The sequence below is a fragment of the Stegostoma tigrinum genome, chromosome 39 (assembly GCF_030684315.1).
Source record: "Stegostoma tigrinum isolate sSteTig4 chromosome 39, sSteTig4.hap1, whole genome shotgun sequence".
NCBI lineage: Eukaryota > Metazoa > Chordata > Chondrichthyes > Orectolobiformes > Stegostomatidae > Stegostoma > Stegostoma tigrinum.
Genome location: NC_081392.1, coordinates 4,560,206 through 4,584,709, shown reverse-complemented (window position 1 = coordinate 4,584,709; position 24,504 = coordinate 4,560,206). Strand labels below are relative to the sequence as shown.

Genomic DNA, 24,504 nt, shown 5'->3' with positions numbered 1-24,504 from the left:
TCTAACCTCGAAGATCATAAAATTCTTGTGGCGTGTAAGCAGGCCATTTGGCCCATAGAGTCCACACCAACCCTCTGAAGACCATCCCAACTAGACCCACCCTGGGGCCCTGGCACTGAGGCAGCAGTGCTAACCACTGAGCGATCATGCCACCCTGATGTGGTTGTCAACTTGAGCTTTGTTTTGAATTTCTGCAGTACATCTTGTAGATAGTTCACACTGCTGCTAGCATCAATGGTAGAGGGAGTGGATGCTTGTAGATGGAGCGCCATTCAAGCAGGCTGTTTTATCCTTGATGGTGTCAAGTTTCTTGTGTTGTTGGAGCTGCACTCATCCAGGCGAGTGGAGAGTATTTCATCACACTCCTGACTTGTGCCATTCAGTTGCTGTTGAACTTTATTAGCTTCTCACCCTTTGAGGTGAGGAGGAGATGCTTAGCAACATGTTTGTCTTTCATACTTAAATTGACAAGTACCCTGTCAGCCATTGTTGCTCTGACTAATGCTTCTACTGTTCGTTTCTGAGTAGCTTTTCAACAGGAAACGAACTCCGTGAGCACAGTACAGACATTGCACAAACTTGTAAATGGAAAATTTCCCTCAGGCTTAATCTTTAGCCTACACGTAAATTCTCAATTTGCTCGTCAAGTCTTGAGACACATTCAACCTCCACTCTTTTTTGTATCAATTTCAAGTGTCACTTAGGAATTACAGCATCAGGAAGCACAGGAGGCCCTTCAGCATATTGTGCTTGTGCCAGCCCCTTGAAAAGGTTATGTGATTGGTTCTCCTCTTGACCCCCTCCCCACATCATTGCCTACAGTCCAGCAAATGTTTGTACTTTGAGTATTTATTCAATTCCCTTTTAAATTAGAACTATTATGACTAGGCAGTGCTTGAACCAGCTAGAGCTGACTGTCCTGCTCTTAGTCATAAACGTCCCAAGACATGAAGAGACCTTTGTAACTCAGTTGCTGCCGATTATTCAGGAAGGATATATTGACCCTGGAGAAGGTGGAGTGTAGATTCACGAGAACTATACCAAACATTAAATTCTGAGTGCAGTGTTGAAAGGTGTGTTTCATCTGTGTTTGATTATGTCAGTCTGAGAATTGATCCTTATTCACTTGCCTGATTGCTTAAGCCTGTGGATGGAGCTTGGGAGTTAAATGTTGACACCAGACGGAAACATATCACTCCAAGATAATGACAGCAGAGGAGCAGCATTTTGGGCTACAGAGCCTGGAGATCGTCTGCTTTCATCTGCTTTCCTTGCCTTCCCATCTCCTTTTACGTTCGCGTTTTTTATGCCTTTGCTTCTCTTTTTACCTCAGTTACAGCAGCATCAGCATGAGTAGGTCCTATATCGAATGGCGAATGAAAATAGCAGCACGTCCCGAGGAGCGACGAGGCAGAGTAAAAGTTAAGGAGGCATCCGGCAGGACGGGACACATGCATCTCCACCCTAGTCTGAGCTTTCCCAGCGAGCGAGGAGCAGGTCCCAGGCTTACTCCCCTGGTCCAGACTTGCTGATAAACCAAAAATACTGCTAAAACCGTGCTTTGCTGCGCCGCTGGAGCAACGAGTCGCCATTTTCTGGCGCCACCTCACATCCACTAACGTTGCTGCTGCTATGAGTTCATGTTAGGCTGACCTTGCCAATGGAGCCGCGTCCGGTGCTGCTGCTCGTCCAGTCTTGCAGGCTGAGCCAAGGCTCCAGCCTGCAGCTGGGCCCTGATGCCCGATGGCAGAGGTGGCGAGGTGGCGAGTTTTATCTTAGTGCAGGACCCTGTGACACCTGCAGCAGCTGCGTTAGCAAGGTCAACCCAGCATAAACTCATGGCGGTGGTAGCATTAGTGGAGATGAGATGGCACGAGAGAATGGCAACTCTTTGTTCCTGTGGTTTTAGCAGTATCGTCGGTTTAGCAGCTTGGACTCAAAAGTATCAGGTGGAGAAGTACGAATCCAGGCCCATGACATGAGCTAGAAGCGGGACATGTTCCAAAGACCGCATAACTCTATTTAGATAAGGCTATAAGATGAACTCATTGTTTTATTTCTGTATTTTAAGATGGCACTGGAGAGTAGCAACACTCAAAAACACTTTCCGCTATTTGTAATAAATGCACATGACAATAAATAAATCAAAATATCTGAAAGGATCTAGGATCTTGCAAAAATGACATGTATTGGAACTCTAAGCTCAGAGATCTTTCCATGTATTGTGAATTACTAAAGAAAATTAAGGACTTTTTGCATTGATCTGAGAAAACTATGCGTCATAGTCCCTCGCAGGTGAGGCTGACTCTTCCACTCTCAGTGAGTCCATAGGTGATTGTACAGACCAATGTGGCTACCACAGACTCTGTTAAACTTGGGTCAGATGGTGGTCATGGGTAAGGGCGGATGGGGTATTGGTGTGACAGTGCACTCCTTTTGCTGTTTAGGCCTGGCTCCATTTTTTTTTCCCAACTGCAAATCTCAAGGTGTTTGATGCCTTCCCAGATGCTGCTGCTGCTCCTCCACTTTGGACCTTGAGGCTATTACTGAAGTGCTTCCTTTGACCACCTCAGGCTTCCTTGCCATTTTGAAGCTGGGAGCAGAGCACCTCCTTGGGGGAGTCTTTTACAAGTCATGGATCACATGCCCAGTTCATCATAACCAAGAAAGGATAGTCAGTACCTCAATGCTGGGGATGCTGGCCTGGTCAAGGATACTGGTGTCGATGTGACTTTTTCATAATGGATTTGCAAGATCTTCCATCAGCAATGTTAGTGGTACTATTCCAGTGCCTTGGAGATGTTGCTGTAGACAGTCTACACCATGGAGAGCGGAACCACCACAGCTCTGTAAAACACAAATTTGGTGTCGGATTTGATGTTGTTGTTCTCAAACACCCTTTTCCTCAAGCAGCCAAAGGCTGCACTAGTACAATGGAGGCGATGCTAGATCTCTTTATAAATAGCTGCTTTGGCTGTCAGGACACCTCCCAGATTATGGAAGTGGTCATCATTCTCTAAGGCATCCCTGTGGACCTTGAAAATCATATCTGTTCTGCCCCACCATAGCTGAAAGCCACACTGTGACTCCAGGGAGAGATGACAGTTGAGGAGGACCTTAGCGAGGACCTTTCCAATGGTTGACAGCAGGGAGATTCCCCTGTAGTTACCGCAGTTAGACTTGTTCTCTTTTGTGAAAATACTCACGTTGTGGTATCTCGGAACTCTCCTGGCATGCTCTCCTCCTTCCAGATAAGGCAGACAAGGGCGTATGATTGCAGCTGGAGCCCTTCACCTCCGCACATCGATGCTTCAGCGGGGATACTGTCTGCTGTCATTCTGAACTGCCTTGTTCTTAAGCTGGTGGTTGGCCTTCTGTATTTCGTGCAGAGCTAGAGTGTTGATGGGCTCATGATGTGAGCTCAACCAAAATTCTTGGTTGAGGAGGAGGATGTCTCTGCAGTGCAAACCGCAACCCCCCACAACTCCTGCCCAGCTTTTTTTTGATGGCCTCCTTCTTTGATAAGAGTCACTCTGTCCTTGGACTGCAGTGGAGTGGGACCTTGGGTGTTTGGCCTGTATGTGGTCTTGACAGTACAGAAGAAACCATGCGTGTCATGATTGTCAGCCATTTGTGGGCCTCCAGTGTGTTCTCCATACATCACCTGTTCAGTATGTTTGCTGGTTTGGTTTTTGGACCTCTGCCTTCAGTTGCTTGTAGGCCTGCCTTCTGCCTTCAGAGTGCAGTCAAAGTTTTACACTTGGAAATGCCAGCTTAGTTGTCTATGAATCTTATTATCATTCTCATCAAACTGGTCTTAGTGTTTCCCGGTTGAGTGGCCGACTGGTTTAATGTAGGCAATGATGTTGGCCGTCTTAAGGGCAGACCAGAGACTGTTGGAATCCTGTGATTTGGTGTCGGCTAAGGTCACTAAGTTTGTGGAGAGGAGTCAGTTGTATGAGGCTGCTTTTTTGGGATCTTTAATTACCGCCATATTGAACTTTTGTGGCAATGGTCCATCCAGCAGTCCTCAGTTCCTGTTGTGGCGCATGTGATTTTAATGCCTTTTCGATCCCTCACTGACAATGACACAGTCAAAGGGACACCAGTGTTTGGAGTGCAGATACTGCCACATTGTCTTATATTTGTCCCTTTGGAACAGTGTGTTGGTGATGAGGAGTTTGTGTTCACAGTATTTGGTTAGGAGTCGGGTGCCACTGGAGTTTTGCTTCCTAACTTCCTCTGGAAGCTAATGAAGATGAGAAAGTAGCATACTCCCAGCTTAAGCTGAGAAGATAAGGGCTGAACTGTTTGAAGTGTTTAGGGTGATGCAAGGCAAAGTCAAGAGAAACCATTCCTCTGGTGGGACAAACATGGAATTAACATTAAAACATGAGCGAGAGATGATGTCAAGCAGCACTTCTTCACACAGGGCAGTGAACCTCCAGAATGGACTCTCTCAAAAAGCTGTAAAGGCCTGTTGGAGAAACGGGCATTTGTTTAATTCAAAGTTTTGAAACGATATTGATAAATATTTGTCAGACAGGTTTTTTTAGTGGTATGGAGCCAAGGTAAGTAAATGGAGTTGAGATGCAGACCGTCTGTGATCTCATTGAATGCAGGACATGCTTCAAGGGCACACTGGCCTCTCCCTATTTCTTTGGTTTCCATGTGTAAAATGAGATTCTGAGTTTGTGCAGACTGATATCTGGAGGGGGCTTCACACAGATACCACAGTACAGAAGAAAGACTTTCAGCCCATCACGCCTTATTATCTAGTGCTAATCTCTTGCTTTTTCCCCATCTTTGCATACCATCTCTCTCCAAATAACTATCCAATGCCCGAATTGAACACCTCCATTGAACTTGTCTCCACCACACCTGCAGGCAGTGCATTCCATGTTCTAACTACTCGCTGCGTAAAAATGTTTTTTTTCTCTCACATTACCCTTACTACTTTTTGAACATCACTCTTAATCTATGCCCTGTTGTTCTTAGTCATTTTTGAAAGTGGGATCAGCTTCTCCCTGTCTACTCTATTCAGCCCACTCATGATTTTAGAAACTCAATCAGATCTCCTTTAGCCTTCTTCTGTCAAAGCAGAACAGTTCCAACTTCTCCAATCATTTTTGTAAATTACTTCTGCACTTTTTCCAATTAATTTACATCCTTCCTATAATCTGGTGTAATAACAATATACAATGTTGATCTGGGATGGGAATTCTGTGATTTTTTGTTGCAAAGTATTTTAAGGGTTGTAAGCATACATCTAGCATCTTAATGACAGTGTGGGTCATGACCAGCAAACTCAAGCTCAGACTAGGGTTTGAGGAGGGGCTGGGAGGCTGGGTGTGAGGAGCTGAGGATGAGGCTGAGACGCTGGTGAAGCTGTGGGTGAGAGGCTCCTGGGAAGGCTAGAGGTGAGGTGATGTTTAGAAAGGTGGTGGAAGAGGCAGCAGTAGAAGCTGGGGCTGATGAAGTTGAGCTGCCCCTGCCTTTTCAGCAGAGTTGGTCTACTGAACCACTGCCCCTTTACACTTGCCCCACCTTTTCCTCAACAAAATAAATCATAAATCTGATTGGTCTGCTTATATTTCTGACCAGAAAAACACAAAACAAGTGGCCAATAATTTCAAAAAATCTGCTGCTGTCTCTCCCTTCCAATGGGATGTTGGGTTCCTCGTGCCGGTTGGAGTTGAAGCATTCAGTAGTTCTGGCAGCAGGCTGGATGCTGCCTATGATATTAACCCTGTGGTGTGCCTGAAGCCTTGCAATGCAACTTGCATGTCATCTTGTCACTCTGGGGTGGGGTGCGGGAAAGTCACTTGGTTCAGAAGCACTCAGGGCCATAACAAGGAATTTGTCAATGGGAAGTAGGATGGTGGGAAGACAACCGCCTTGACTAGCTTCCAAACCCCCATGCCCCACTCCTCCAAAAGCACCACCTGTACTCATCTGGTTGTCATCTCAACAGCAGCCACCATCTCCATAGCTGCGCTGCTTTTCAGACAATCGAATAACAACTGTCAAAAAGCATTACCTACCTTCCTCAGACTCTTGGTCCCTGGGAAAGACCCATTGCACAGGTAAATCAACTGTCTGAATGGTACCCATTGCCAGCAGATTTTTGTGGACCAGACCAGACCCAGTCAAAGTATTTTGAGAAGGTAGCCTAGACCGTAACTTTTTCATATTTTGAAAGTAGATGGGAAGTGTCATGTTCCAGGTGCAATGCAACTAGTCAAACTAAAAACACTATAGTTAAAATACAACAAAAGAAGGAAGAATTTTAACTATTGGAAAACATTACCAGATACTAGATGTAGCACCTATTACTAATTAACTCTTCCAATGTAGTAACACCGCTAAACATACACCTTGGCAAAAAGGCAAATTCAGACACAGATTCATGCATACAGTTCTCCAATCCAGGATGTAAAAGTATCAAGATAAATTTCAGAGAATGTAGCAGCTAGGAATCATTCACTGAAGCTTCCAACTCTTCTGAGACCCCAAACAGCTCCTGGTGCCACTGACAAAACCAAAACCCAGACATCCTGATCTGAGAGCTAACCAGGCCCATTCAGGTTGCGAGGGAGAAAGAATCCCAAGGCCTCAAAAGTTGCTTATTCCAGTAGTTCTGGTAAACTGTTTGTTACCTTTGCCTTATAACCTCTCTTAAAAAAAACGACCAGGAAAAAAATAACCTTTCAAAGTGACAGCATCATCACGAGGTCGATGTGGAAAAAATACAAAGCAGGGGGTGCCATAATTTTTTCAGCCAAGATAGAACATAGAACATAGAACATTACAACACAGTACAGGCCCTTCGGCCCTCGATGTTGTGCCGACCTGTCATACCGATCTGAAGCCCATCTAACCTACACTATTCCATGTACGTCCATATGCTTATCCAAGATCCCCATCATCAATTCAAGGAACTGCACTTTGACTTTGGTCATGCTGCAAACTCTTCCCCTTGGCAACAATCTGAATCAGTGTCATTTTTCACCCAGAATTGAGCTTCAAAACACATACCTTGCTGCACCATCATATTAGAGTTAACATCGTAGGAACTCTTTGTGTACTTAATTAGGCTTCATTATTAAATTATAACATACGAAATGTTAGCCACAGTCTTAATTTGTATGCTTTGTGAATCTTTATGGTATGTTGTTGAGAAAGTGATAAAGTTAATATCTCTTAAAGTGCCAAATACTGTCATGGTGCTTTCTCTAGAAAGAACATTTGGACTTATCTGAAGTTACAGCCAAGGGAGATTTACACATCGAGGTTCCAACAAGCCTGACTTAACACAAAACAGAGGCCAAAGCCACAATGTGCATGTGCTTGGGTTAAAAGCTGTAAAGCGATCTGAGAAAGATATATAAAAATAGGGATAACGTCGCAGAGCACTTTGCATTTGTCAAGGATTAGCATTTGTCACAGGATACTTGCCAGACGTTAGCTCTTCTGTGGTATACTGCCAGTCAATGGAGGATTGGTATAAGAACCCTGTATGCCTTGAGAAAATGAGTAGAAAACACATAGCTAATTAGCTGCCGAGGAATTGCTCGGTATGTTAAAATCCAGTTTGGGTGAATTAGTTGTAAACTATGGTGTTCAGTATTTTAGGAAAGCTACAGTACTTGTTGATTCCATCAGCGAGAGGAAGAGAACATGTGGATGGGAATGTGGAGTGTATAGTTTCAGCAGTTAATGTTGATTCGGAAGCTGTGGTTGGAAAAGGAGTAAATTGAGTTAATGCCTTAAAGCTTCAAAGGGATTTAAATGGTGAAAGTTCAGACAGCTAATGGAATGTCAGCCTTTTAGTGAAAGGATTTGAGCATTGGAAGAATGAGAATGTGCTCCTATTGCATAGAAGCTTGGTTAGACCGCACCCGAAGTACTATGCACAGTTTTGGTCTCCACTTGTTCTCAGGAAAGATATTATTGCCAAAGAGGGATTGCAGTGAAGGCTCATCAGATTGTTCTGGGATGGTGACACTGACCTGTGACGAGAGATTGAGCAAACTGGGTCTGCATTTTGTAGAATTTCAAAGAATCAGCTATGATCTCATTGAAATCTACAAAATATTTGAAGGGATAGACAGGGTGGAGAGAAGTAAGATATTTCCCTGTTTTGGGACGCTAAAACGAGGGGACACAGTTTAAAAATGAGGGGCTTGACACTTAGGTCTGAGATGTAGAGAAATTATTTTACTAAAGGAGTTGTGAACTGATGGAATTTCCTACCGGAATGGGCTGTGGAAGTTCAGTTTTTGCGTATGTTTACCATGTAGATTGATAGATTTTAGATTACCAATGGTGTGTAGGTTCTGGAGATGGGGTGAGTAAAATGCATTGTGGCTTTTAATCAGCCACGTTTGTATTGAATGGCAGGGAAGGCTCGATGGACTTAATGGCTGCCTCCTGTTCCTAACATCACTTGACACCCTCCAGTTTTAATCATGTGCTGCTGAAACTCCAGAAGCTTGAACTCATCCCAGACTCTGCTGCCCACACACACCAAGTCTGATTTACCCATTACTCCTGTGTTCCTGGTTAAGCGGAATCAGTTTTGAAATTTTTGTCCTTGTTTTCAAATCCTTCCATGGTCTTGCCCACTCCTTATCCCTGTAACCTCCCACACTGATTATCAGCCTTGATTTCTGCTTCTGAAATGTCGCTATCTTTGTTCTCACCTCTTATCTTTTCTTATCTTTTTGACCACGTGTTAGTCACCTGTCCTTTAACAGCTCCTTATGGGTCTGGTATCGAAGACGCTTGATAAATACATGTTGTTGAAGTAATTTGCAGCCCCTTCCCTTGGTTGCTGCCAGGCAGAAAATGTACCCACAGAAGGGGCGAGACTGAAGACAATGCAGACACAGTCAACTGAATGAGGGAGTTCAGGCTGTTCTTGTTGGCTGCCTATTGGCAGAATCAAAGGTCACATTGACTGAAGCTGAATTACAGGGCTCTGTGCTGAATTGTCAGTGAGGCCATGGTATGAACAAGAAGGTAATTAGTTATAGAAGAGTTTAAGGATGGGAGAAAAGGGCTTAAAAGTGAAGATGAGAATAAAACAGCACATTTAACGACACAGAAATGAACTCTTTGTAGATGTTGATATTTATTATTAAATTTGCTAAGAATTCCAGATAAATCTCCAAACCATTTGCACATGTTTTCAATAGCAATTCAAGAGAGACAGAAAATGAATGAATACAACAGTCACGAATGAGTTTTCCACCAGTGGCATGTAATCCAATAGGATGGTTGTCCAGATATGAAATGAACTGTCACATCCAAAATTATTCACAGACAAAATGTTATCGTAGATAATGTATTGTCTAAATCTAATCTGAGATTCAAGCACAGAAATTTCTCAGTGGACCGATATTCCACCTGCCCAACCACTAATTTCCAAACCTAGTCATTTGATTTGTTAATTACTAATTACTCAGTTGGCAACACTGCTGCTCACTGGTGGCTCATGTCTAAACATCACATCATAAGTCAGCTGATAACCATCATTGTATACGTAGAGTTTGTGATCACCTGGATTGTAGTTAACACTTTGCAGTTTTTCCAAGACCTTACCCATCCTTATAGAAACCATACCTTCCCGCCCAGTTCTGGTGTCAAATGTGTAGAAGATTTCCTCAGACTGTGGGCTCACAGGCCGAATTGCATACAGAACCCCACATATCATAAAAGCATTGGTCACACTAGGTTTAAACAGCTTGGTGAGCCATGTCTTTTCCACAGTGAAGGTAGTCACATTAATCTTACCAATAACAGCATTTCCAGCATTTGCTTCAGGGCAGTAAATAATCCAGAGGCCAGTTTCATCCACAGCGAAGTCCATGTCTTGGTATGTGACCCCCGCGTAAGAATACCTGTTATTGAAAGCCGCACCTCTGAGACTTTCTCTCTGTACTCTGCCTGTGTCTATGTTATACCTGCACATGTCTCTGGAATTGTAACAGTTGTAATACAAGGAATTATTGTACATAACCATCCCACTTCCCTGTGCTCTGTATGTAGAACTCGAAAATGATCTAGTTATTGAGTGTTTGTAGAGTAGCAAATCATCATATGAGTAATACACTCTGAAGGAGTACAGCGTCCGTGCGTCTGTGTGGAGTGGTGCCACCCAATACAGCTCCTCCTTATTCGGGGGTGGAATTGAATCTTTACCCCACCCTCCATATTTATAACTAAATCCATTATAGTTCCGTTGTATTATAGCAGGTTCGCCTATTTGGAGAAGTCCATTATGATCGCAGCTTCCTGTTTGGGGAAAGAAAGTAAGCTCCAGTTCATCTTTGTCTACTTACATTTTTCAAATTCAACTTCTGACAATTATAATTAGATTATTGTTATATGATATACTGGCACAGATCCTCCTGTCTGATCAGCGACTGACCTACCCCAGAAAATGTGCTAAGGGAATGTATAGATATCTTGGAAATTGCTCAAGGAATCTCCCCTCTCACCTCAGTTAACTTCAATGTGCCTATGTCCTGAGCCATTTTGTCTACATGCTGCACAGCCCCATGCCACTCTATCAACTTATCCACTTCGCCCATCTATCCTACCTATGCACCTCATCTCCTTGGCTTTTTGATGAAGCTTTGGAATAGTTACACTTTCCTCATTGGAGTACAGAAACTACTGCTCTGGTTTTTTTGCACACCTCTCACAAGGATTGGTGCATTAAGTCGGTTCTGAAAGATCTTCTGTTGGAAGATCACTCCAAAATTCCGATTGAGGTAAGTGTGTGTTTGTTTTTTTCAGATCAGGGTTAAAAATAGGACTCCCCATCCTGTTGGGTAAATCTGAGCCAATATATCTCGGGTATACTATATTGTCAATTTCTAAATAGAAAATTACAATGGCAAACAGTTTGGTTTGTGAAATGCTTATCATACTTTTTAACTTCCTATAATTTCTTCTAAATGGATGAATTCTGAACTCCATCCTGATAGTGGTGTCATTATATTATGTGACTGTTAGCAGATCAATTACTCACCATATTCAATGGGAGCATGAGTTGGTGGGGCTTGATTCTTCTCACAGTCTGCGAGCTGTTTCCTCAGCAGTGCAATTTCTTTGCGGAATGCCAGCACATTTTGTGTGTCAAATGATTCCAGCTGACTGACAGTACGTGACATATTTGTAATCTGAAATACACAAGGCATTTAAAGAGAGCGTTTTTGAAATCATGATGGCATAAGGAGGCTATTCAGCCCTTTTAAGTAGGATCTGCATTTTCAATGAAACTGCAGCTGATCTGTATTTTCATGGTCATTTACCTGCTTTGGTTCTCAGTAGCATTCAGAGAAAGAGGCCTCCAGATATCCCTGCCCTTTTGAGTGAAGTACCCATTGACATGAAATCACTACAGTCAAGCTTAAATTTAAGACTGCCTCCCTTGGTATTGGACACCCCCAATCATATGACTGGACTTCTTAATCTCAGTAGTATGAGGAATTGAATTTAAACATACAGTTACAATGGTACAAGTTGTGCAGATATTTGTGTTGTACGGTGTAGGGATCCCAGCACAGACAGTGATTTGATCCCTGAAACTAATGTTGGGCATGTAACAGTTAATACTATATTTTTTATTTTGCATCCTGGCCTCTTGTGCTTCTCCAATTTTCATTGCTCCACCACCTATAACCCTAATCATTGGAATTTACCCTTAAACTTGTTCTTCTTTCTCTTTTTGTCTCCTCCTTTAAGATGTTCATTAAATCATACCTGTCATCTTGCCTCAGTTTCTCCGTTCCCAGTTAAATTTTGTTTGATATTGCTCCTGTGAAATGCCTTTGGATGTCAGGTTCCTTCAAAGGCTCTTTATATAAGTTTGTTGTTGCTGTTGTAACTAATATCTCCCCCTCCAGCAAATCAGTAAATCTCTACAGTCTGCTCCTCTGGCGATTCGCCAGCGTTCTGAAGATGTAAAGCACTCAACCAGCTCAGAACAGAGAAACACAAGAAGACATCACTTTTATGGCATGGCGTCCTCCTTCTTCCCATTAAAATCATACACATTCTTATCCCTGTTACTGCATCAGAGTACCCCTTCACTCCTTTCCCTGGAGTATGAGAGACACAGATTTGAATATATTTGCAGATATCTGGTTTGCTCTTGCTTCATCAAGTCTGGCATTTGATATTTAGGTCTGTTATCCATCAGTGAAACTGCTTGTTCAAAGAATATCCCATAATCTGAAGATGATTCCTCACTCCAGTGTCTCCTCTTGAATACTATCTATCCTCTTCCATCAACTGATTTCTGCATTCCCACTCTCACCTTCAGTAGTAATTGTGAGTAGTTCATGGACTTTTGTATTGCTAACACAAAACTATTCATTCACAATCATAAGCAACCCTGGACTTTTCAAATGAAGCATGTGTGAATTATCTAAGAGTTGGGAAGTCATTGTTGAGGTTGTGCAGGACATTGCGGCCTCTTCTGGAATACAGTTTCCAGTTCTGGCTAAATAAAAACCAAAAGAACTGCAGATGCTGTAAATGAGGAACTAAAACAAAGTTGCTGGAAAAGCTCAGCAGGTCTGGCAGCATCTGTGAAGGAGAAAACAGAGTTAATGTTTTGGGTCCAGTGACCCTTCCTCAGAACTGATGGTGGCTGGGAAGACATCAGCTTATATGCAGAAAATAGGGAGCTGGGTGGGGTAGAGAGTAAACAATAGGATAGAGCCCGAAGAGAGAGAAAGACAGTTGGACAGACAAGGAGTTGCTGATGATCAGGCTGGGAGGGTGAATAGTTGTTCATGGGGACTGTTAGTGACTAACAACAAGGGGTGTATAATGGCAGGCTGTGTGGTAACAAAACCTGGTGTGTGGGGTGGGGTGCTGGGACATGGGAAAGTTTAGGCCTTACCCCACCCACCTCCCTATTTTCTGCATATAAACTGATGTTTTCCCAGCCACCATCAGTTCTGAGGAAGGGTCACTGGACCCGAAACGTTAACTCTGTTTTTTCCTTCACAGATGCTGCCAGGCCTGCTGAGCTTTTCCAGCAACTTTGTTTTTGTTCCAGTTCTGGCTGCCCAGTTATAGAAAGGATGTTACTAGGTTGGAGAAGGTTCAAAAGAGAATTAGTGGGATATTGCCAGGTTTGGAAGGTTTGAGTAATAAAGAAAAACTGGGACATTTTTCACCGGAGCAGAGGAGGTTGAGAGATGGCCATATAGAAGGTTATAAAATAATGAGAGGTATGGATAGGTATGGATAGTTATCTTTTCTCTAGGATGGGGGCTTGCAAATCTAGGGGGTATATTTTCAGGGTGAGTGGAGAGACATTTAAAAAAAGAGATGAGGGCGAATACAAGTGGTTCGCAAGTGAAACTGGTGAATGCAGTAAGGTTACAATGTTTAAGAGATATTTTGGATAAGTACATGAACAGGACACGTTTGGAGGGAAACGGGCCAGGAGGAGGCAGGTGGGACTAGTTTAGTTCAGGATTGTGTTTGGTGTGGGCTGATTGGACAGAAGAGTCTGTTTCAATGCCGTATGACCCTATGACTGTCATAAACAGAGCAATTTGTTTATTCCTGACCTCAGTGTAGAGCTGATCAATAATGCTGTTACTGTTGTTAAGGGAGTTCCTCAGCTGATTGGTGAGTGTCTCCAGCTCCTGGATCTCCAGCTTCAGCAGCTCAAAGTCGAGCTGAGTGTAGGAATGACCAGTTTCCATCTTCTCCAGGCGGCGTGTCAGATTCAGCAGCTTGGTGGAGTGTACAGAGACAGCCCTTGAGTATTCTCGTACCTGGAGCATCACAGTAAATGTGTGGAGTTACAGTCACTTCCACTACTTCACTTCTCACCATAGTACACAGTTACCATGTTGCAGTTTGTGAGATTTGCACATGCTAACACTTTGCAATGAATCCTCCACAAGTTTCTCATGACTACAATATTTTCAATGAATACAAACCCTGCTTTCTTCACAAACTGAAGATAACAGTGTCGAAAAACGGTATGTTAATGCTGGTGGGCAAGTATTAACAATTGCCAACATGCTTTCATACTGTAATGTGAAAATGTGAAAAAAATCCTTCCAGTTTAATAATTAAAACACACCTAATTTTGCATAATGCATATAATTGAAGTGTCTATCAGTTTAACAAATACAAATGATCTCTAATGTAAAATCTGAAATTACTGGAGAAACTCAGCAGGTCAGGCTATTCTATGGAAAGAAAAATAGAGTTAATATTTCAAGTCCAGTGGAGGATTCGATTATGTAAAATCAAGGAGATATTATTGGCAAATATTTTCTATTGGTAAACACCCATTCATTTCATCCATCAATATCTTTGAATGTTCTGGAACTAGTCATATCTTACAACTAATTGTCTCACCACAGTTTTCACTCAGGTCTATGGCATTAAATGTAAGAGCTGAGTTATTTATACAGTCTGAAATTGGCTGGAATTTGCTACAGTAATAAATGAACCTTGCTGATTTCCTGTTCCACGCTGCTTCTGAGCTCCTCTGATGTTATTTCCAAATATTCCACCTTTTCCACCGGGAATGATGTATCAGGCAAAACCACAGAGCAGAGACAAACTCCATCGTTGTTGATTGTCCCATTGACGCTGATGGCAGACTGTAGATACAGACAACAGAATTAGTGTAAATTCATCAATGGTGCGAACAGGTAGCATTCCTCACCCTCTCTCAAAATAAAAAAAACCCCTCTTTTAACCCCTTCCCAGTAAAGTTGCTGCAAACAAATTAGTTGCATTTTGAATCCTTGTACCTGATATTCAACTTAACCGTTAAAATGCTGGTTACACATGCCACCCAATTCACCTTTCCGATTTACAGTTGGCAGGTTTTTTACTGCCAGTGTTGCACCCCTACCTGGAGGGAATTTGGCCTCTTTGTTTCCAGAGCCCATACGTTATCAGGTATTCAATATAATTATAAAATTACACAGCCTGTACAGAAGGACCATTCAGGTCATCATGTTCTTTGAAAGAGTGTTTTAATTCATCTGTCTTATGAACACTTCCTTTACAGCTCCAGGTTTTTGATTTTTAATTCTTTAATTTTCAGCTGGCAAATTCCCAATTGTGCTAAGTCAAATTCTCCTAATTTCTTCCGTTGTCCTCTTAACTTACCTTAAGTCAGAATTTGTGTTCTAACATTCTTTAGTGGGACAGTTTCTCCCTGTAACTTTCACTGTCATGGAAAGGTTCACAGAAAACTGACACCTCACTATTTATTCTGCAATGCTGACGGATCATTGCCCTCCAGTCATCTTTCACCCTTCATTAATGCAGCATTGTCACTGCCTGAATAGTCGACATTAGTGATCATTTCAGTAAACTTTGTGTTGCTGTGCACTATCATTGAATTGGAGTGAACATCAAAGGGTCACTGCTCCGGAATGCATTCATACCTTTGACCTCCATGCATGTTGACTGGAGGAAGAGTTTAATACAGTCCCCTCTACAAAAGTTTTAATACAGATTCTGAACTTAACATGTAACATAGAAAATAGGAACAGGAGTAGGTGATTTATCCCTTTGAGACCCCGTCGTCATTCAGCACGATCATGACTAATCCTCTTTTTCAATGCAAAACTTATGCTCTCTCCCTTCACCCCTTGATATCCTTAGAAGAAATCTATTGCTTTTCAAAATGTATTCAGTCTTCCGCCCTCCGTGGTTTCTTGTGCAAGAGAATTCCACTGAGTTACGAACCTCCAAGTGGACATATTGCTTCTTATCTCAGTCTGAAACACTCTACTCTGCATCCTGACTCATCTGTAGGGTTAGTCTGGAATGAAGTTTCTGTGAAATTCTCCTAACTCATCCCAGATCCTGGGAACAATTTGATGTGATAAATCAAGAGTTTATTGGAAGTGGCAGGTTGACCCAAGCCTGAGTCTTTCCACAGCACAAAGTACTGCCAACACGATATGCCAATGTTAAAGTAAACAACTTTGAGTAAGTACAGCTATACATTAAGAGAAACAGATTAGTCCAGTTGCAACAACATCACGCAATGGGATTAATGATTTTAGTGCTGTTGGTTGAAGAACAAACATTGACCAGGACACCAACGACAAACTCAACTGCTCTTCTTTCAAACAGTGACATTGGATCTATTCCATGCACTTGGAACAAGGGACAAGGCTTTAATTTTGGAAAACGACACCTCCAACCATGCAGCACTCCTGAGCACTGCACTGGATTTGCAGGCTAGATTACATATTCAAGTCTCCGGAATCATTGGATAAAATGCCTACGGTGTAGAAACAGGCCATACAGCCCTTACCAAGCCTCTAAAGAGCAGTCTATACAGACCTGCCCTGCAACTCTGCATTTCCCATTGCTAACCCACCTGGCCTGCACATCTCTGGACACTATGGGCAATTTAGCATGGCCAATCCACCGAAACAGCATATCATTGGACTGTGAGAGGAAATGCACAGAAACACTGGAAGAATGTATAAACTCCACAAGACAGTCACCTGGAGGCTGAAATCTAACTGGGTACTTGGCACTGAGGCAGCAGTGCTAACCACTGAGACACCACGCTGCCCAGAGTGGAGTTTAAATCTGCAGCTAACATCTAACTTGGAGGCAAGGGGCGTTGAGACACAGCAACACCTTGAAGTGATTTGAAGCTGATAAAATTAGAAGTAAACTCACAGAAGGCAGGACAGTAGCTGTGATCAACAGAAGGAACAGCATCTTCATTCTGGATTTGAGCTCACCTCCAAGTTTCTAGAGGAGGAGTCTGATTTAAATAAACAGCACACCAGGAAGTCCAAATTGAGTGACACATTCTTCTGAGATTAAATCAGAAAGAAAGCCTTTCTGGTACTGAATCTAAATCATTGTGAGTCAGGTCAGTGAACTTGTCAAATTGTTATGTAATTATGTCAGTGATTCAGGGCAGGTGGTTTTTGGTTTCTTTGTTTTCTAAACTGATGTGATTGTCAAGTTAAGAGTTTTATTTTCTTTGAACAATGTCTCAGATATAGTGTTTTTTTTTGCCAAGGTTTATTTCCTGGTCTCCTGGTATTTTTGTGGTTGTGGTCACAGATATCCCCATCTTTTGTTGTCTAACTAAATATATTTATGTAATTATTAAAGAATATATTTAGACAACTTTTCTATAGCTGGCAATTCACTCAATCATACCCTCCCTCTCACTCCGGCTGCTTCCCTCGGATGGCACATCAGCTCCACTCAACTTAAAACCAAGTGACAGAAACTTAAATGGATATGGCTGAGAACTGGTTTTAGCCATTCACTACCAGATCTAACTGGACTCCACTGAAAACACTTAGGTTCTGCTCTAATCTGCTAAAACTTATCACCATTCCAGAATTGTGCTTGTGCCCTGCCTACTTTATCTCTGCTGCTAAATTACCTTCTTAAAGTTCTCTCCCCTCCAACTTTACCTCCAACAGCAAATGCAGACAACTCATGGACTTCATTTTGACCAATGTTAAGACAATATAGTCAACCCTTCCTCTCCCTTTCACCAGCTGAGCAGGTTGCTATCATCTAGAATCTGTTTGATAATCATCCTCAGTGCTTTGGGGTACTTTACTAAGTTAAAGCTGCTATATATATACATATTGTTGTGAACCATGGTTACCAGCTTCAAGGCATTCCAAAGTGCTTCACAGTCTAAGAAGTGTCATCGAAGTGGACTCACTGTCATCATGCGGACAACTTACATGTAAAACAATGGATTAGTTCTGAGATTGCGTACACTGCTTTTTTTCTGTGACATTGGTTTAGGTTAAATATTGGCCCAAAATATAGGGCCCAGTCCTGCTCCTCTTCTAATAGCACTCCAGGATCTTACATAATTACCTGAAACAGGTATGTGGGCAGACAGATTTGGTAGTGCAACTGTAAGGCAGCACTCCTTCAGCACTTGAGATAGTGGGAACTGCCGATCTTGGAGAATCTGAGACAAGGTGTAGAGCTGGATGAAGACAGCAGGCCAAGTAGCATCAGGGGAGCAGGAAAAGTGACATTTCGGGTCTAGACCCTTCTTCAGAAGAAGGGTCTAGACCCAAAACGTCACCTTTCCTGCTCCTCTGATGCCGCTTGGCCTGCTGTGTTCATCCAGCTCCACTCCTTCAGTACAGTTCTGGAAGTGTAATCTCTATCGCATCCTGTTGTGAAACTTGAGCCCAAAATGCTCTTCCTCAGTACTGAACCGACAGTGCTAACCATTCTGTTGTTAACATCTAAAGTGACTAGATGCAGGCTATCTGGATGATATAGAACTACTGCATGTCCTCGTACATTGTGCTAATTGGTGGCCCTGCAAATGCTGTGAATGGTGGTTACGTGGGCCTGGTCACCGTCTGACACATCAGTAGCGAATTGGCCACACCAGTTTGTAATCACAGATCCTCTGTGATTTTTTTTGTTATTCATTTACAGGATGTGGGCATTGCTGGCCAGGCCAGCATTTATTACCCATCTGTAACCGCTAGAGGGCAGTTAAGAGTCATTGCTGTGGATCTGGAGTCACATGTAGGCCAGATGGGGTAAGGTCTACAGTTTCCTTACCTAAAGGGCACTACTGAATGAAGTGGGTTTTTCTTTTAAAGTGGCAACAGTTTCAAGTCACCATTACATTCTTACTTACAGATTTCTAGTGGATTCCAATTCTAATATGGAGTTGAAATTGGGTCCCCAGAACATTACCAATGTCTCTGGATTAATAGCCTATGCTATCACCTCCCTTCTGTACTCACCATCCATGTCTTCTACTGTCTTCCCTTGAAGCTTGGGGTCTAGGCAGTTTGGCAGTTTTGGTGAAGCCTTGCTGACTGAAGCTAATTTTCTGACCCGGTGAATTGAAGGTAAGTGTATCATTGTCTCCTTTAAAACTAAAAAGGCTAAACACTGAAAGGTTAGCAACAGGAGAGGATCAAAAATCTTTGGAAAATTGCAGTGTATTGTAATGATCGAACATCAGTCATGTCGTCAAGACAATACAATCATTCCTTCCACTCCCTTTCACCAGCTGAGCAGGTTGCTATCATCTAGACTCTGTTTGATAATCATCCTCAATGCTTTGGGATACTTTACTAAGTCAAAGCTGCTATATAAGTACATATTGTTGTGAACCATGGTTACCAGCTTCAAGGCATTCCAAAGTGCTTCACAGTCTAAGAAGTGTCATCGAAGTGGACTCACTGTCATCATGTCGATAACTTATGTGTGTAACAGTGTGTTATTTCCTAGATTGCATACGCTGTTTTTTCTGTGACATTGGTTTAGCTTAAATATTGGCCCAAAATATAGCGCCCAGTCCTGCTTCTTTTCTAATAGCATTGGGAATGAAGAATGAGTTCAAGCTCATATGTAGCCCTGTGAACGTTTTCATTTCAGTTGAAAATTAACCAGAAGCTGTAAGTTATGAAATAGAAAGTGATATAAGGACCCTACTGTGGTGCTGTTGAGGTGTCCCTACCCTAGACCCAGAGGCCCATGTTCAATTCCCCCCTGTTCCACTGCTGTGTAATAACATTTCTGAACAGCTTGTTTGGAAAAATATCATTTTTAAATTTCTTTATTTAATCTAAAGTTATTAGCTAGTTAAGTTTCAAGTGAGACTGTCTACTGGGGGCTTTCTTGATCTGCTATCATTTAAAGCCCCTAAGTAGTTAATTAATGGTTACTCACTGCCAAGTTGAATTTCTGCCTCTGCTGTGTGAGAAGGGTGGCGAGTTTCCTGACTAGGAAACTTGTCTGCCTGTAACTTTGCGGTGAATGCTTCCAATCTGAGGGCAATCCTTGGCATCAATGGGGGCTTTTTCATCAGCCTTTTATAGCCGAATTTTTCCCTTGCATCTGAAACCCAAACTGTCCCTAGTCCAAATAAAATGTTTACTCCGTTAAAGAATCTTACCTTCTTGCTGCTGGGTCCCCGAAGGGTAGGTCTGGATCAGACATCTTAAGGGCACAGTAAGCTGATTGACCAATGGCTTCTCACCGCAGAGGTGATATGTTTCTAAGTCATTCCTGTTATATAATTTTGAAGGGAAGGCTTTCAGCTGATGGTCCTTCCACAAGCCCTCTGTAGAGAGAAAGAGATCTGATGATTAAATTCTTCTCTTGGAAGTTCTGGTGAGATGCTGGGTGTGACGCTATTACCATTGTCATGCTGTGTCACTCACCTCCTGTGTTGTGGTTTCAACGTCTGTGGATTTGTCTGTCACGAGAAAGGTAGCAGACTTCCTTCCTATCTCTCAGCATCTTAACCACAGCACTGCAAAAACTTGGCTTAAACACACTGTGCTAAAAAGATTAACTGAAAAGACCCCTTCCCTTTAAGAGGTGCAAGTTAACTATAACAGGTGCCAGGACCATAGGACAGCCATTCTCCTCTGCATGATCTGTCAGTCAGCAGCAAGTTTTATCTGTCAAATGTTAACCACCCAGTGATATCGTCAGGTTTTTTAATTCTTCCATTGGAAGTGGACATTGTGATCCAGGATTTGTTGCTATCTCTAGTCATCCTTGAAATTGGAAACTAGTTGCAGAATAATCATGTAATTGAGAAACATGGAAAATAGCAACAAGAGTAGGCCATTCAGCCCTTAGAGCCTGCTCTGCCATTCAACGTGATCATGGCTGATCAACTAACTGAGTACACGTCTTCCATACCATTAGATAGCTTTAGCCCTAAAAAAAATCTAAATCCTCTTGAAAATGTTCGATATTTTGGCCAAAATTTCTTTCTGTAGCATAAAATTCGACAGGCACACCATTCGCTGGGTGAACAAACTTCTCTTAATTTAACTTCATAATCAATTTTCATTGTTGTGTGTCACTATTCACATTGTACACACAAGGCCAATAACTGACCTTCCCACTTTTTTATTTCAAAAATATACTTTATTCATAAAAATATGTGTATATATACGTAGTCACAAATGTTGTTCTGTTCTGTTTAGTAGCATATCAGGGGCAAACATTGTAGTTTGGTCCATCCAAAAACCTCAGACCTCTCTTTCACACACAATACTATACTTACATACATTTGAGGCACCAGCAGGGTCCAATAAATGAACAGACCCTCATTTACCTTCAGCAGGAAGACCTCAGACATTGGTCTTTTCCCACATTGATGGCAGCTGCCCCAAACTTTAATGCATCCTTCAGCACATAGCCCTTGACATTCGAATGTGCCAGTCTGCAACACTCTTGTTGACATCAACCCCTTGTTCTAGAAGACCAACAAATTTTGGGCAGACCAAGTAGCATCTTTCACCAAGTTGCTGATCCTCCAGGCACAGTCGATATTTGTCTCAGTGTGTGCCCCATAGAAACAGACCGTAGATCACAGAATCCTGCATCACAACTGCTTGGGTTGAACCTCAGCAAAAACTACTGTGTCTTTCTCCAGCCTTCCTTTGCGTGGGCACATTCCAGCGGGAGATACATGACAGTTTAATTTCCTCTGCAGCTGCTTCAAGGTCAGTGTGCGATGGTGCAGACCAGCTGGGTGCACATGAAGGATCTCAGAGGTAGTGCCCTTCTCACCACCAGCAACACTAGAATCCATCTTTGGGTGGTTGAGCTGTTGAATGAGCCCTCTTCTTGACTCCAGCATTGACTAGAGTGTGCTGACCATCTCATACTCATGATTTTTACAGTATAGCACTGAAGTTGATGCTCATACCTTTTTTGAGAAGTCAGACAATGGGCCAAGAGTAAATGAAGTCACCTTAGTCACATTCACGCTCAGAGCGATGTTTGTGCTGGGCTACCATGCCACATGGTGAGGATGAGAAATTGTAGTGACCTTGGCCAGTGTGGGAATTGAACCTCCACCGTTGGTGTCAGTCTGCATTGCACACCAGCCATCCAGAAAACTGAGTCAGCCAAAACCCCAGGTCTTGAATGGCATGTAGGTCAGACTCAGATGACAAATTCCCTTCTCTAAAAATAACCAGATTGTGTGTGGTTATTTTTTGGTAGTTATGGCCACTATTATTGGGGCTAGTTTCCAATCGAGCCTTTATAAAATTAACTTCCATTTGTTGTCATGGATAGGAGTTGAACCCACGTCCACAGATTGCTAGCCCAGTGAAATTACCATTACACCATCACCCTGAAAATCTGATGCTGCAATTGCACCATCTACTGCATGCCTGTACTTCAAACTGAAAATCAGGTCTACTATTCAGAAATCAAGCAAAGTGCAATCGGTACCGGCCATTCCTGAAGCCAGTGAATGCCTTCTGTCGGGATCTGTGAATAACTGGCAATATCTCTAGCCTATGTCTGAAATTGTGTTTTTGTGGGGTGGGTTCGCTAATAAAAGTGGCAGGGTCCTCCAGTCAACATGCATGGATGTCAAAGGTATGTTTAGAATTTCGAACGGCTGTTAAATTTCCCCACAACCCACCTTCACCCTTTCGAAAACATCATCATCTTTTCTTGTCCCTTCTCCAAATTAAGGATCCTCATGCTGGAATTGTTTGGTTGCTGTCGACCTTTATCAGCTCTTCACCCTTTGAGGTGTGAGAAGAAGACTCTGTACAGCATGTTGGTCTTTCATAATTAGAAGTTTGAGTACCCGATCAACCACTAGTGTTCATACCAATGTTTCTACTCTCTCACTTCTGTGCAGCTTTTCAACAGGAAACAAATTCCATGAGCATAGTACACACATTGTGCAAACTTGTGAATGGGAAATTTCCATCAGGTCTTGCCTTTCTATGTTTAAATTCTCAGTGTGCTTGTCGAATCTTGAGACACAATAATCCTAAACTGTGTTTTTTATATCAGTCGCAAGTATAGAAAATGCTGATTGAATGTCACAGCTTACGGCATCAGGCAGCACAGGAGACCGCTCAACCCATTGTGCCTGTTCCAGCCCCTAGAAAAGGTTATCCAATTAGTTCTCCTCTTGTTGCCCACCCACATCTTTACCTATAGCCCAGTAAATGTTTCTATTTTATGTATTTCTCCAATTCCCTTTTTGAAAGTTGTTATTTAATCTGTTTCTGCTAACCTTGATTGCATTGCATTCGACATTCCTTCAATATGATGACTGGAACTGAAAACAGCACTGTAACTTCAGTCAAACTTATGCTTTGTACAGTTCTGCAGAACCTCCCCACATTCATATCCTAGACCTCATCCAAGGCAAGAAATAATCCAACAAGGAGTCATGCCAGACTCTGTTCCACTCTCCTCAGATGCTGCCAGACCTGCTGACTTTCTCCAACTTTTTAAAAAAATTTCATGGAAGTATTCCATGTCACCTTGGCCACCTTTATTGACTAGTCCTGCTAACTTCAGGGAACTGTCGACCTGCATTCCAATGTCCCTCCATTCCTGTGAACCTTTCACAATCTACTCCTCTTGCCTGCATTCCCTCAACATTAACTCTCACTTCTCTAGACTGAATTCCATTTGTCACTATTTTGCCCACCCAACCAGTCAGTTTATATCTTCCTACAGTCTACAGCATAGAGCCAATTTTCGTATCCTTTTCAAACCTTTTAATCATGCCTCACAAGTTTAACTCTATATCATTGGGCCACGTCAGAAGCAACAAAGGGGCCTAGTATTGAGTCCTTCCTTGCAGAGGGAAGATAAGAATATGGAGAATGCAATAAATGGAGAATTGGTGTTTTCGCTGCCCGTGTCTCATAGGAGCAAACTAAGTGAAAGTTTTCTTTTGTTCAGAAAGCTTCAGCAAATTCTTTCTTGCAATAAGAGTTTGGAAACTTCGAGATGTCGCAAATAGGCTCAAGGCTAGACTGGAAAGTGCAGATGCATAAAAATTCTTAGCCATTGTCACCTTCATAGCCACTGGCAATGCTGGTCTTTGTGACAACAACAAAGCAATTCAGCATCTGCCACCACTCCCTGTTGACTTTTGAATCTTTATACAGTAGAATTGCAGAAACAGCTAGGGGAACAAACCAGCAACTAACCTGTAACTGAAATTTTGTAAAAGGTGTTGGTGCGTACTTCATGCGATTGAGCACATACCATATTAGTTTCCATGTCAATCTGATACCATGTAAGTGAATTGTGTGCCCCAGTGACTGGCAGATTATCCCAAAGAGCATGTTTGTTGACAATAGGCAGAGTATGGATTCTACTCAGCCAGCCCATGGTTGCAAAATTGAGTTTAATGTTCAACGTGATTCTGAGGGTGAATAATGTGTGTTGAACAATGCAATTAGACCAACTGCCAATTTAAATTATCAATTGAGCTCTCAATGTAGCTCATTAACACTTAGTAGCATGTATATATCAGTATATGCAATGACCTGTCCTCTGTATGAAGAGGGAAGATGGCTAAGTACTGTCACGTTTTGAGTCAAGCAAAACCATGGGAGACAGTTCTCTGGTGCATCCTCTTTGACAATGCCTTGACCAATGCCTTGGTCAACATGCCAACCAATCCTAACCCACTGCCTGCAAACTCACCAGTGGGAA

General features: G+C 42.4%; 1 protein-coding gene across 1 annotated transcript; it reads right to left on the bottom strand.

The window, feature by feature from the left end:
• Positions 1–9,117: 9,117 nt before the first annotated feature.
• On the bottom strand, positions 9,118–24,177 carry LOC125447815 (olfactomedin-like). Its single transcript, XM_048522565.2, has 6 exons — positions 24,052–24,177; positions 16,711–16,785; positions 14,502–14,654; positions 13,602–13,811; positions 11,042–11,192; positions 9,118–10,299 (listed from the first exon to the last, which is right to left on the bottom strand). The coding sequence occupies exons 1-6, from the start codon at positions 24,175–24,177 to the stop codon at positions 9,467–9,469; spliced, it is 1,548 nt and encodes a 515-aa protein (XP_048378522.2). The 3' UTR covers positions 9,118–9,466.
• Between the last annotated feature and the right edge of the window lie 327 nt (positions 24,178–24,504).